A 12833-nucleotide genomic window follows, 5' to 3' on the forward strand; every position below is an offset into this window, starting at 1 on the left:
CTCATTTGTTTATTAAATCACTTACATACTCATTCATTAACTAGATTATTTACTTTCCTTTTCTTATTAGTTCACTTATTCAACCTATTCATTCATTTTCTCATGTATTAGTTTAAATATTTGTTCTTTTTGTTTACATATTCATTCCTTTCTTAAAGTATTTTTAACCTAAGCCAAAAAAAAAAAAAAAAAATTTCCACTTTTTTTTCTTACTCATTTGTTTATTAAATCACTTGCATACTCATTCATTAACTATATTATTTACCTTCCTTTTCTTATTATCTCACTTATTCAATCTATTCATTCATTTTTCTCATGTATTAATTTAAATAAAAAAAAAAGAATTTCCACTTATTTAGTGCCAAAAACAAAAAATATTTCATTGCAAATTTTATTCTAAAATATCTTGCTATTTCTCGGTGTGCTTTTCAAAAAAAAAACTAACCACTAAAAAAAATAACTATTTCACCTTCCTCCACATTCACTTGCACTACGAATTAATACACATGAACTGTAATCAGTTTTCGCCGATATATATCATGACATATATCACAATATATATCTGATATTTATTTTGAAAATATCATGATTTTTTGATATTTTTGACATTTTTTTTTAACAATGGTATCTTCAATAAAAAAAATTATAGTAATCATAGTGATTTGTTCATTTGTTAAAAGTAACAAAAAAGTTATTTACTAAGTTTTTATAATGTCTGAATGCATCATTTATGTAACAGAGTAATATAACATATGTTCCTTTTTATTTTATATTCATAAAAGTAATAGTATGTAATAATTTTCATTCATATTAAAAGTGCCTGATTAAATATTAAACTCTGGTCGGAAAAAAAAAATAAAATCTCTCGACTGTGCATTGACTGATTCATGTTTTTTATGTCTGAATCATACAACTGTGTAAAAATAGCTAACAGAAGAAAAATGAGCAAAACAGCTGATGCTACATTAGCTCCATTAAAGTTGATAGAAATGTAAAATGAAATATTAGATATGAATAATTTTAAGGCTACGTATTGTAATTATAATACCATAAAATAAAGAGTGATTTGAGGTTGCATTTATTATTTTGAAGACTTCAATTTGTGCAGATTGAAAATATCGGATACATATCAAAATATCCGATATTTTCTATCCCTGACGGTGTTCATGTTAAACCCCAATTTTCCCCGATTTCAGGCCCTGAAGCTGGATGTGCCGATAGACGAGAAGCCCTCCAGGGAAGCCATCGTAGAAATCCTGCTGAAGAATCTGTCGCCAGATAGCAAAGAGTGAGTTGCCCACCCTCTTAAACCCTTTGTGTTTTGAATATCATTTTTTTGAAATATGACAAAAAAAAACAATATGAGTGGGTTTAACGAATAAACTAGACATACATTCTACAGTCGCAATCTTTTTCATTTCTTTGGCAGTGTTCCCATCTGTTGACACCAAAGCTGGGCCATAGATAGGTTAAAATGGTGAATGATCTAAACAACCCCTCTTTTTTTAAATGTACGTCATACAGGAAGGGAGGATCAAACTTCTAATTTTCGTCATTACTATTACCGTATTTTGGGGTGTAAGCATCGCAGCAAAATATATTCTCAAGTAAATATTTTTTTAATGTATGCACAGCACCCGCCATAAGCTCCACACCAACATAAAAAAACTTAAAAACACAGTAGTAAAGAAAGCAGGAATGAAATGCAAATGAAAGAAATATTTTTAATTAACAAAATTATATATACTTTACTGAAATTATTTTTTCTTTCCTCGGGAGGAGACATTTACTGCTTATCCACTCACCAATGTCAAACTCTCTGGCCCAAGTAGCACAAAATTTTCAATCGACGTAGAAACGACATAGGTCGACGTTCGAATATCGAACAATAACGAATGATGTTTGTGAAACATATAGAATTATTTGAAAGTAAATTTTTTCGCCAGCTCGATTTAAAAAGTTATTTTTCTGCTTATTTCGACGTGAATATTCAATCGATGAATCATGAAAAGCTTTTATATAGAAATCAGAAGAAAAATATAATCTCAAGGAAATTTTTTTTTAATGTATGCACTGCACCCGCCATAAGCTCCACACCAACATTAAACAACTTAAAAACACTAGTAAAGAAAGCAGGAATGAAATGCAAATGAAAGAAATATTTTTAATTAACAAAATTATATATACTTTACTGAAATTATTTTTTCTTTCCTTGGGAGGAGACATTTACTGCTTATCCACTCACCAATGTCAAACTCTCTGGCCCAAGTAGCACAAAATTTTCAATCGACGTAGAAACGACATAGGTTGATGTTCGAATATCGAACAATAACGAATAATGTTTGTGAAACATATAGAATTATTTGAAAGTAAATTTTTTCGCCAGCTTGATTTAAAAAGTTATTTTTCTGCTTATTTCGACGTGAATATTCAATCGATGAATCATGAAAAGCTTTTATATAGAAATCAGAAAAAAAATATAATCTCAAGGAAATTTTTTTTAATGTATGCACTGCACCCGCCATAAGCTCCACACCAACATTAAACAACTTAAAAACACTAGTAAAGAAAGCAGGAATGAAATGCAAATGAAAGAAATATTTTTAATTAACAAAATTATATATACTTTACTGAAATTATTTTTTCTTTCCTTGGGAGGAGACATTCATTGCTTATCCACTCACCAATGTCAAACTCTCTGTACTATACCTGATGAGTAAGTTTCCCACCCCCTTAAACCCTCTCTGTTTTAGACGTAATTTTTTGAAATACAACTAAAAAACAATATGAGTGAGTTTAACAGACAAATCAGACATACATTCTGCAGTCAGTCTTTTTCATTTTTTTCGCAATGTCCCCATCTGTTGGCACCAGGAAGGTAGAAGGGAGGAGATAAATCTTTCCTATTTCAAAGTGGCAACGATTGTTCACTTTTTCTAGAGGGCGCTGTTGGTTGTACTAAGGGGCTAATATAGTGGACGATGTACTGCTCTCCCACAGGAAGTTAGCGCAGTATTTTGATGGAAAATTCATTTTATTTTTCATTACCAACTTGCTGAATTCGTCTGCTATCAATATTGCTCTGTGCGATGTATTTATTTATTAAGAGTTGGAATTTTTCTATTCCTTTGAATAATTAACGGAATGAGAATGTAGTAGAATTAATTACGTAAATACTTCTTTTAAATTAGTTGTGAGTTTCATTACATATTTTGAGAACTAATTAAAACGAAACAATGTTTTGCTTTCACGACTTTTAACGGATAGAAATTAATGTTAACGTTTTATTTACTTAACTTCAAGCTGATATTGATTATGATTTTATTCAGGTATTTACTCTCTGCTTAGACATAATTGTTATCATTATTTTTTATTATTGCATTTTTCAGGTTTCTCTATTTTTTTTCCATTTGGTTGTCGAAAAAAATGCAATAATGCAATGTATAAGGTAGGGCACTACACTTGTATAGCAGGGCATTCCAGAATTTTTTTTATGGGGGAGAGTTTACGTATCTTATTTATGGGCCGGGTCCTTCACAAGGTTAAAATGGTGAACAATTTGCATCACCACTCTTTTTTTTTTGAATGTCACTTCTAATTTTCGTGCGCTCATTACTATTATCGTATTTTCGGGTGTAAACGCCACATCAAAATATATTCTCAAGGACATTTTTTTTTAATATATGCTCTGCTCCCAATTTTAAACAACTTAAAAGCACAATTTTTTGTAAAAAAAAAAGCTGGAATGAAATGCAAATGAAAGAAATATTTTTAATTTTCATAACTATACAGTAGAGTCTCAAATCGGAGTCCTAAAAGTCCGAGGTTTCGCTTAATTCGAGGTGGTTGGTTGATAATTTTAGGGACATTTACACTTTAATCTGAAAATCAAACTATTTTGATTTGAATATAACTTTCTTAACAACATACAATTAGGTAATTACATGATATTGAAAGGTTTATGTCAATAACAGTCGCAAGAAATATTCATTGACTGTTAGAGATGGATTAAGAGATGCCTTGGAGAAAGTAAGAAGTTGGTTGATACAAAAAATAATTTGAAATTAAAACATTGTTTTGCCTCAAGGAATGAACAAACATCCCTTTTAGAAAATCCAATTTAAATTAATACTTGCCGACTTAATTGCTTAAAAGGTATTTTACTTAGCGTTTTCGATTTAATTACTAAAATTGAATGTTAAATGAAAACCAACTTTGTTTTTGCCATTCGCTGTAGATTATATGAAGGGTTTTTTTTTCCGACTTTAAAATTATTTTATTTTATAACCAAATTATATACTATGAAATTATGCTGCTTGAAAATTCATTTCAAAATTATTTCCAAATGTCTTTTTTTTTCGTTTTATCGTGATTAAATATGTCTTCAAGAGTGGTTTTAATAATTTCTTAGAATTCTTATGCTAACAGGTTACTGGAAGTGAAGTATTTGTTTTAGATTTCTTATAATGTTTCTCTGAAGATAATTTAATATACCTACTATTTTTACTAAAATAAAAGAAGCTTTTTTTTCAAAATATATTTTTTTAATTAACAGCTTAAAATGTTTTAAACATTGCATTTTATTTAATATGCAATGGTTTTCAGGTAGGGTAAAGGAAGAAAACCATTATCCACGGTGATGTAAATCAGGGAAATTCAGTGAACTTAATCAGGGAAAAGTCAGGGAACTTTTTTTCGACGTTCCTGTCGCCACCCTGTATTTCCTTTTCATAGCGTACGAAGTGAACAGTGCATGTCCTTATGTAGTCCAAAGAATTTTTCCGATAATCCGAGTTTTCAGTTATCCAAGGTGGCACGAGTCCCAATTTCCTTGAATTTTCAAGACACTACTGTATATAATTTACTGTAAATATAATTTTCTTACCTTGGAAGGAGACGTGTTTGTTATCCAGAGCCTTCCTCCTCAATGCATCGCCAATGTCAAACTCTCTGGCCCAAGTAGCACAAAAATATTGATAGACGTCGGAACGACATAGGTCGACGTACGAATATTGAACAGTAACGGATAATGTTCTCGAAACATATGGGATTATGTCGGAGTAAATTTTTTCGCCGACTTGATTTAAAAAGTCATTTTTACTGCTTATTTCGACGTATAAAATCAATGGATGATTATTAAAAGCATTTATATAGAATTCAGAAGCAAAATAGAACATCAAAAAACGTTGGAAAAAAATCGAAAAACTATGTTTTATGTGAGAAAAAAATATTGAAACACTGACGTACTTTGACCTGACTGACGTACTTTTTCCATGTTAATAGTTACGTTGTGCTACCTGCCGGTAGCAGTACGATGTGGTGCCATCTGTTGACAGCATTTTCAATGTTTTTTTAAAATTTGGATTTTTTTTATTGGGGGGGGGGGGAGACTATCTGCGGCACTTATAAATGAAAATACGGTATTAGAATATGAGCTTTCAAGTCTGGAAAATTGCGCCACATAAAAGTGAGGAGACCGAAGGTTAGCAATATGAACTGTGACCTAAAGCATGTCTTCTCAAATAGGGGTGCCACGGGGTGGGGGGGGGATTATGGCGCAAGTTTTGCCATCAAAATTTTAAGGGAAAGGGAATTTTAATTTTTTTAAAATTTATTTAAATTCATTTGATTTATTTTTATTCTGTTCATATTTTATTTCATTTATTTATTAGTTGCTGTGCATGTGTTATTATTGCTGTAGTACAGAACTCTCTAATAAAAAACTAATAATAATTAAAAAAATAATTAAAATTAAACATAAATTTAAAAAAATAAAAATAAATTAAAATTTTTTTTTTATAAATAAATCAAATGAAAAAAGAAAGCTAAAGATACAAAATAAAACAGAGAAAGAGGGTTGAGAAAAGTTTTTTTTTGGGGGGGGGGCATCCCTGTTCCCAAACTTTAAGACCGCAGACCTCTTTGTTCCCCAATGCTCCAAACGAACCTCTGTGGTTTGAGTGTATAGATACTTGTAGTTTGTAGTTAATTGAGCTTACTTACTTTAAATAACAATGGTTAGAGGGGAGAGCACTATTTTTTTTAAAAGTAGGATTTCACAATGCTTAATTTTATTTTCAAATTCTGGAGTTCGAAAATCAAATTGAACAGTGAAAAATAGGTAACAAGACAATTAGAATTCTAAATGGAACATTGATTAATAGGAGGAGTGAGGTTATTTTAACAGGCAAAATTTTAAAAATTTTTTAGTATGGGGCTGTATACAAGGGGGGGGGGGGTCTTGGGGTTCAACTCCGGAAAAGTTCAGTTTGACATTTAAATGTTTCTTTATATTTAAAAATGTCCAAAAAATATTGTTCCAAAAGTCGAATGTCTTTCATATGTATATTAATTGCATAAAACGTTTTCATGATCGATAAGAAAACGACTCGAACATTAGCACAAATAACGCAAAGCTCTGCATGAAAGTTTTCAAACACTCCCCGAAATTATTTTCTGGTTGCAGCCCTTTTTCAGTAGAGTTTTTGGTAACTGGAGTCTAATATCACTATCATCATCTGGGCAACTTGGGTGTTTAGTTTTGGTGACTGCATGGATTAAAAACCTGTATTTGCATCGGTAAGTTGTGGCAAGTGGAAGAACAATGTTTTGTTTTCTAGATTGAGTAAAAATTTTAGTCTCCCGACAAATTATTTCTCTGAGTTGATAGAAAAATTCAGAGTAACATCGCTGCCCAAAGAGTTTTGTCCTGTAAGAACTAGTCCGCAATATTTTTAATACTCTGGGCGTGATTATTATTGAAAAAAGAAAAAAAAAACATTAAAGTTTTGTCTTTTACCCCAGGTTAGTGACAGACTTCATCGTCGCTTTGTACGACTTGTATGTATCGCTCCACTTCACCTACTTGGAGATCAATCCTTTGGGTAAGTTATATTTCGCCTTGGTTATTTTGTGAAATGTATGGTTTTTAGTTACAAATCGTATTTTAGAACAGTTTTGTGCTTCTAATATTCTGTTGAAATTATTTCCATGTTTATATGCTTTGCAAGTAGTTATGTGCAGAACGGGGGGGGGGGGGGGGGGGGGGGGGGGGGTTCTGAAAATGATTCAATTTCATGAATTTTTTCTGGTTTTGCATTTTAGTCACTAACATAAATGTCCAAAAATTATAACCTTTATCTTGTATCCCGAATTTTAATGCTAATAAAAGTAAGATTTGTAAAAAAAAAATTGATTAGATTTTTTTTTTTAATGTGCAAGAAAGTTTTTGAGTTACGCTTGATATTTTGTGAAATTCTAACATAAAACGATTCTAAGGAGAAGTTATTTTGTCTATGAAAAAGCTAAACAATTTTTTAGCATTCTATTCCAATGCTGTTTTTATGGTGTGTTTGAAGATAAATCCTATTTAATATTAAAATCTTTACCAAATTAACTAAGACCTCTTAACATTGAATTTTGTTAATCAGTAGTTATAATTTTAAGAATAAACAAAAAATAAGATTTTAACTAAAAACTGTGAAAGAAATTTGTTCCCCAAGTTTGGGGCGATAATGGTTGGAAAAATTATTTACTTATTTTCAAAATAAATCTCAAATTACCAAAAAAAAAAAAAAAAATTGTACTTAGTATAAAGCAGTAAAATTTGTTTGTATGAAAAATCTTGAAATTAATCCCTATAATTAACAATTTCATTTTTTTTTAAACAAGGACATTTCATAAATTCACAGTCTGTGAAAAAGCTACGGGATTATCTGATGCGACCATGTATCTCATGGTATCTCCTTTTGTTTCTTTCCAGCCAAATTATTTTAAAAAACCAAACTGTTTAAATTAAAAGCCATATTATTTTGGCCAATTTAAAATTTTTAAAATTTTGCTTTTAATTATGATAGCTATTCAAATGTAAGGAGTCATTACAAATCATAACATGTGGTATCTACTTTCTGAATAATTTTCTTGTAACAGGATTTGTTAATGTTACCTGTGTGATTGTCTCGTCATACCCGCAACCTGTTCAAATCATTATTTGTCAAACTAGTATTTCATAATTGTGATCCATAATGTATTGTTATTTTTTAAATATATAACAATTAAAAGATAAAAGCTGAAAATAAAAATAAGTACATAAATGACACACCCCGGTGCTAATAGATTGTGCAATTTATAGATGAATCCACTACTGCAGTTGTCTCCCTTTTCCAATCCAGTGGTGCTGGTTTAACATTGCCTTTTGAAGCTTTCGACTTTGAAATAAAATCGGAAATCAATTTTAAAGAGCAAAACATCTGCTATAAATTACTTTATTCATAGATGAATCCAGTCTCTGTTTCCTCTCCACGGATGGTCATGAGTTCTTTTAACACTTGTTGATTTTTGATGAATTAATATAAATTTTTCATGAAAGCATACATACGTTTTAGAACAAAGTCAGAAATCAATATGAATGAGTGTATGAAATGCATGTTTATGAAATGCATGTTTTAGTAAAAATTCACTGATGAATCTAGTCTCCGTTTATTCATTAAGGTGGTAACACAACCTGGAAATCAGGGAATTCTCAGCAAAATTTAAATTTCTGGAAAAAGTCAGGGGATTTTAAAAATTTCTCCTATTACAGTGAAACCTGTGTATAAAGATACTGTCTATAACGATAACCTGTCTATAACAAAATTTTTTTTGGCCGCAGCAAAATGTCAGCATTAATAATCAAATTTTCTGTAACGATGACGTGTCTATTACGATATTTTTTTAAGTCCCAACAGTATTGTTGTAGACAGGTTTTACTGTATCAAGAGTTTGCAGTCGCCGATCGGCTAATCTTAAATTTTTTATTTTGCTGGATTTTACTTCCATTGAGCAAAATAGAAGAAATATAATTTATTTTCTGAACAAAACACGTCGATGAAAAAACGTAACTGAGGGAAAAAAGCATTGATTTTGCATAGTCGGCTTTGTATTGTCTAGTGTTCAGGAAATAGTAAGTTGTATGAAAATCCAATAACAAATATTGAAAATTTGCCACTCAAATGAAAAATAAAAAACCATTTAAGTACAGTTTAAATCTTGCAAAAATTAAAAAAAGAATACTTACACGTCTTTTAGGGTTTCAAGGATTTATCCGGTTTAAAAGTCGTTAAATCGGGGAACGTTATTTGACAAATATTGTTACAACCGTATTCGCCATCAGACTTTATTCACAGACGAATCCAGTCTCCGCTTATTTCTCTTTCCAGTGCTGGTGGACGGGCGGATCCACGTCCTGGACCTGGCGGCCAAGCTGGACGCCACGGCCGACTTCCTCTGCAAGTCCAAGTGGGGGGAGATCCCCTTCCCCCCGGCCTTCGGGCGCGACGCCTTCCCCGAGGAGGCGTACGTCGCGGACCTCGACGCCCGGAGCGGCGCCTCCCTCAAGCTCACCATCCTGAACCGGCACGGCCGCATCTGGACCATGGTGGCCGGGGGCGGCGCCTCCGTCATCTACTCGGACACGGTGTGCGAGCTGGGCGGCGCCTCGGAGCTGGCCAACTACGGGGAGTACTCGGGGGCGCCCACGGAGATGCAGACGTACGAGTACGCGCGCACCCTGCTGTCGCTGATGACGGCGGACGCCCCCGCCCCGGAGGGCAAGATCCTGCTGGTGGGCGGCGGCATTGCCAACTTCACCAACGTGGCCGCCACCTTCAAGGGCATCGTCAAGGCGCTGGTGGAGTACCGGACCAAGCTGGTCGACCACCGGGTGTCCATCTTCGTGCGCAGGGCCGGCCCCAACTACCAGGTGATCAATTCAGTCTGATGTTAATACAGGGTCACCATTATTAAAACTGAAAAAACTTTAAATACACGGAATTTATAAATTAAAAAGGCAGGGAAAACTAGCTAATTTGGAAAATTTTCTTAAAATGCTGGAAAGTATGGAGAATTTTACTTTAAAAACAAATTGATGTTGAAAAAAATCAATGCCCAAATGTATAAACTACTATGAATAAATAAATTAATAAAAATATAATAACAAATAATTAAAAAAATTTTTTTTTTTTCAATTTTTTGTTTTGTTTAAGTAAGCATTAAAGTATCAATCATTGAATCAAAAATTATTTAATGTTTTTTACCATGCATCTTGAATTTTATGCTAATTTAATTTAGAAAGCATTAGATGAGTCATCATTTATTGTTTTAACTTTTCCATTTTTTATTTTTTAAGGTCTAAGTGGCTAAGAGAAGTCTTTTTTTTTTGGATAAAATGTTAAAAATATATATTCAATCCCCATGCTATTAATTCAACATTCTTTACTTCCCCTTATTTTTATTTATTTGTGGGTTTTTTTCCGCTTTGGCATCTAGTGACTTAGTTAATTGTTGTCTTTCGAGTAAGGCTATCGACTCATATCTAGAAACTTGACATCTTTGTTTTATTTTTACATATCTAGTCTTAGAAGTTTAGCGATTTTGTAGCCTATAGTCCACAGTCTAAATAAGGTCACTTTTAGATTCTAGTGACTCGACTTCTTCGTTCTTGGACATCTTAGTATTAGATGTTTTGAGATTAAGACGTCTAGTAACTTTTGTGACTAGTTTGTTCATTATACTTGGCTAAGTCATAGACTAGGCTGTAGTGACTAGATGTCTTACATTTTATATATCTAGTGACTTACTGTCTGACTGCCATTGAGATGGAAAGGCTAATATACATTTGCAGGTGGAAGTGAAAGCATCTATTTGTTTTCGGGGATTCCAGATTTTGAAGATGTGAGTTAGCCTCTAAATGAAAGCAGTCTCATTAGAATGAGGGAAGCATGCACATCAAGTTTTTATTTCCCCATTTTGCTCGATGAACTAGTTTTGACCAGACATTTTCAGATTCCATAGCAACCGTGGACAGGTAAAGGGCAGTAACAGCAAATTTTTCATTTTATTGCATTTTTGTCAGCGTTTGTACATTAGCTTTATTGTACAAGATTGCAAATTCAGTTTCTGCAGAAAAAAAAAGATGTGAGAAAGTCATATTCCAACATTTCCCTGTTGTTAGTATAGAATCCAAACAAGTTTCTTCAAATATCTCAAACTCATTTCTGCAGTTACTGTCCTTTACCTGCCCACGGCAGTATTATTATTGCTATTCATCTTTATGTCATCCATTGTCCTCGTTCTCTCTCCCCCCAGGAGGGCCTGCGCGTCATGAGGGAGGTGGGCGGCACCCTGGGCGTGCCCATCCACGTGTTCGGTCCGGAGACGCACATGACGGCCATCGTGGCCATGGCCATGGGCAAGGAGCGGCTGCCCGAGGCCCCCGAGCCGGCGCCCCCCACCACCGCCAACTTCCTGCTCCCGGGCGGCATGGTGCAGTCCGCGCCGCCCAGCAAACTGCCGCGCACCGACTCCGGCAACGGCCTGTCCTCCTTCGCAGACCGCTCCAGGTGAGTCCGCTTTCTGTTTGGTGAAATATTATTGCACCATTGGTTAATCTTGAACTTGCTTGTTTTGTTCTTGAGGTACTGTTGCTCATTAACCCGTTGAGGTCATTAAATTGTTAGAAATATTATGAAAAAGTATTGTTCTACTCAGTGGCGCAACAAGGGGGGGGGGGATTGGGGGTGAAACACCCCCCAGAGCCACTGGTTTTTACGTAAATGCAAATTCTAATACTGTAGTTTATGCATATGAAGGGTTGTTTTGATCAAAAATAACCCTTCAGAAGGAAGGTATTTTTGATCAAAAATAACCCTTATAAGGTTTTTTGATCAATAAACCCTCTTGTAAAGGTATTTTTGATTAAAAACCCCCACCAGGAGGTATTTTTCATCAAAAATAACCCTTCAGAAGAGATGTTTTTGATCAAAAATAACTCTTATAAGGTATTTTTGGTCAAAAATAACCCTTATAAGGTATTTTTGATCAAAAACCCTCTTGTAAAGGTATTTTTGATCAAAAACCCCCACCAGGAGGTATTTTTCATCAAGAAACCTTTTAAAGGAGGTATTTTTCATCAAAAATAACGCTTCAGAAGAGCTATTTTTGATCAAAAATAACCCTTATAAGGTATTTTTGGTCAAAAATAACCCTTATAAGGTATTTTTGATCAAAAAACCCTCTTGTAAAGGTATTTTTGATCAAGAAACCTTTTAAAGGAGGTACTTTTCATAAAAAAAAACCTCTCCAGAAAGTATATCTGGCTGCGCTAATTAGTAGCTGCATTTAGTTAGCTGCTCTACTTTGTCATCCATAGTTGAGACAAACCATAACCTGGCAGCATTGTGAAGCCTATGCAGATCCTGGTCACAGTATTACAACACTACCAGGATTAGGTTTGTCTATAGACATAGATTTAACAGGGGAAAAAAACTTCACAAGTTTATTTGGTAGGACGTAGTGTCTTTCACTTAGGGCAGGGAAAAAAAAATGTTTATGTATGAAAAAAATAGTTACAACCGGCCTTAAACTGTATTTAGTGAAAATGAGTGTCTAGTGACCAGACCTCTTTAGTTTTAGACATCTAGTGACTTGGTTTAGGCTCTTGATTAAGCTTAGCAATGAGTCTGTAGTGACTAGACATTTTAGTTTTAGATGTCTATTGAGCTAGTTCACTATTGGCTATTCGAGGGTTAGTGACTGAACTACTTTTAAAAACTATTCATCAATACATTTTAAATAAGTTTTCGTGATTTAATACTCTGGAACATTTTTAATTGATCATCTTTGTTAATCTTCGTGTCTTAAATTGGTTAATAACGTGGTTTGCCGATCTTGAGCTTGAACAGGAGCTCTGCCTCCTTCGACCCCAAGATGAAAGTCTATTAGTCTTAAGTTTGTGACATTGAGTATGATTGACTAAGTGTTGTGACTTATACTGCCGTGTGCAGGTAAACGGCAGT

General features: G+C 33.5%; 1 protein-coding gene across 2 annotated transcripts in view; it reads left to right on the forward strand.

The window, feature by feature from the left end:
* Positions 1-12833, forward strand: part of LOC129233123 (ATP-citrate synthase-like) — an 85897-nt gene that overhangs the window by 36585 nt on the left and 36479 nt on the right. For both annotated transcript variants that reach the window (XM_054867184.1, XM_054867183.1), the window contains exons 6-9: positions 1197-1288; positions 6805-6884; positions 9198-9739; positions 11125-11378. In XM_054867184.1, the coding sequence (XP_054723159.1) occupies positions 1197-1288; positions 6805-6884; positions 9198-9739; positions 11125-11378 (968 nt within the window). The remainder of the gene's footprint in view (positions 1-1196; positions 1289-6804; positions 6885-9197; positions 9740-11124; positions 11379-12833) is intronic.

This window comes from Uloborus diversus, unplaced genomic scaffold, assembly GCF_026930045.1.
Source record: "Uloborus diversus isolate 005 unplaced genomic scaffold, Udiv.v.3.1 scaffold_18, whole genome shotgun sequence".
Taxonomy (NCBI): domain Eukaryota; kingdom Metazoa; phylum Arthropoda; class Arachnida; order Araneae; family Uloboridae; genus Uloborus; species Uloborus diversus.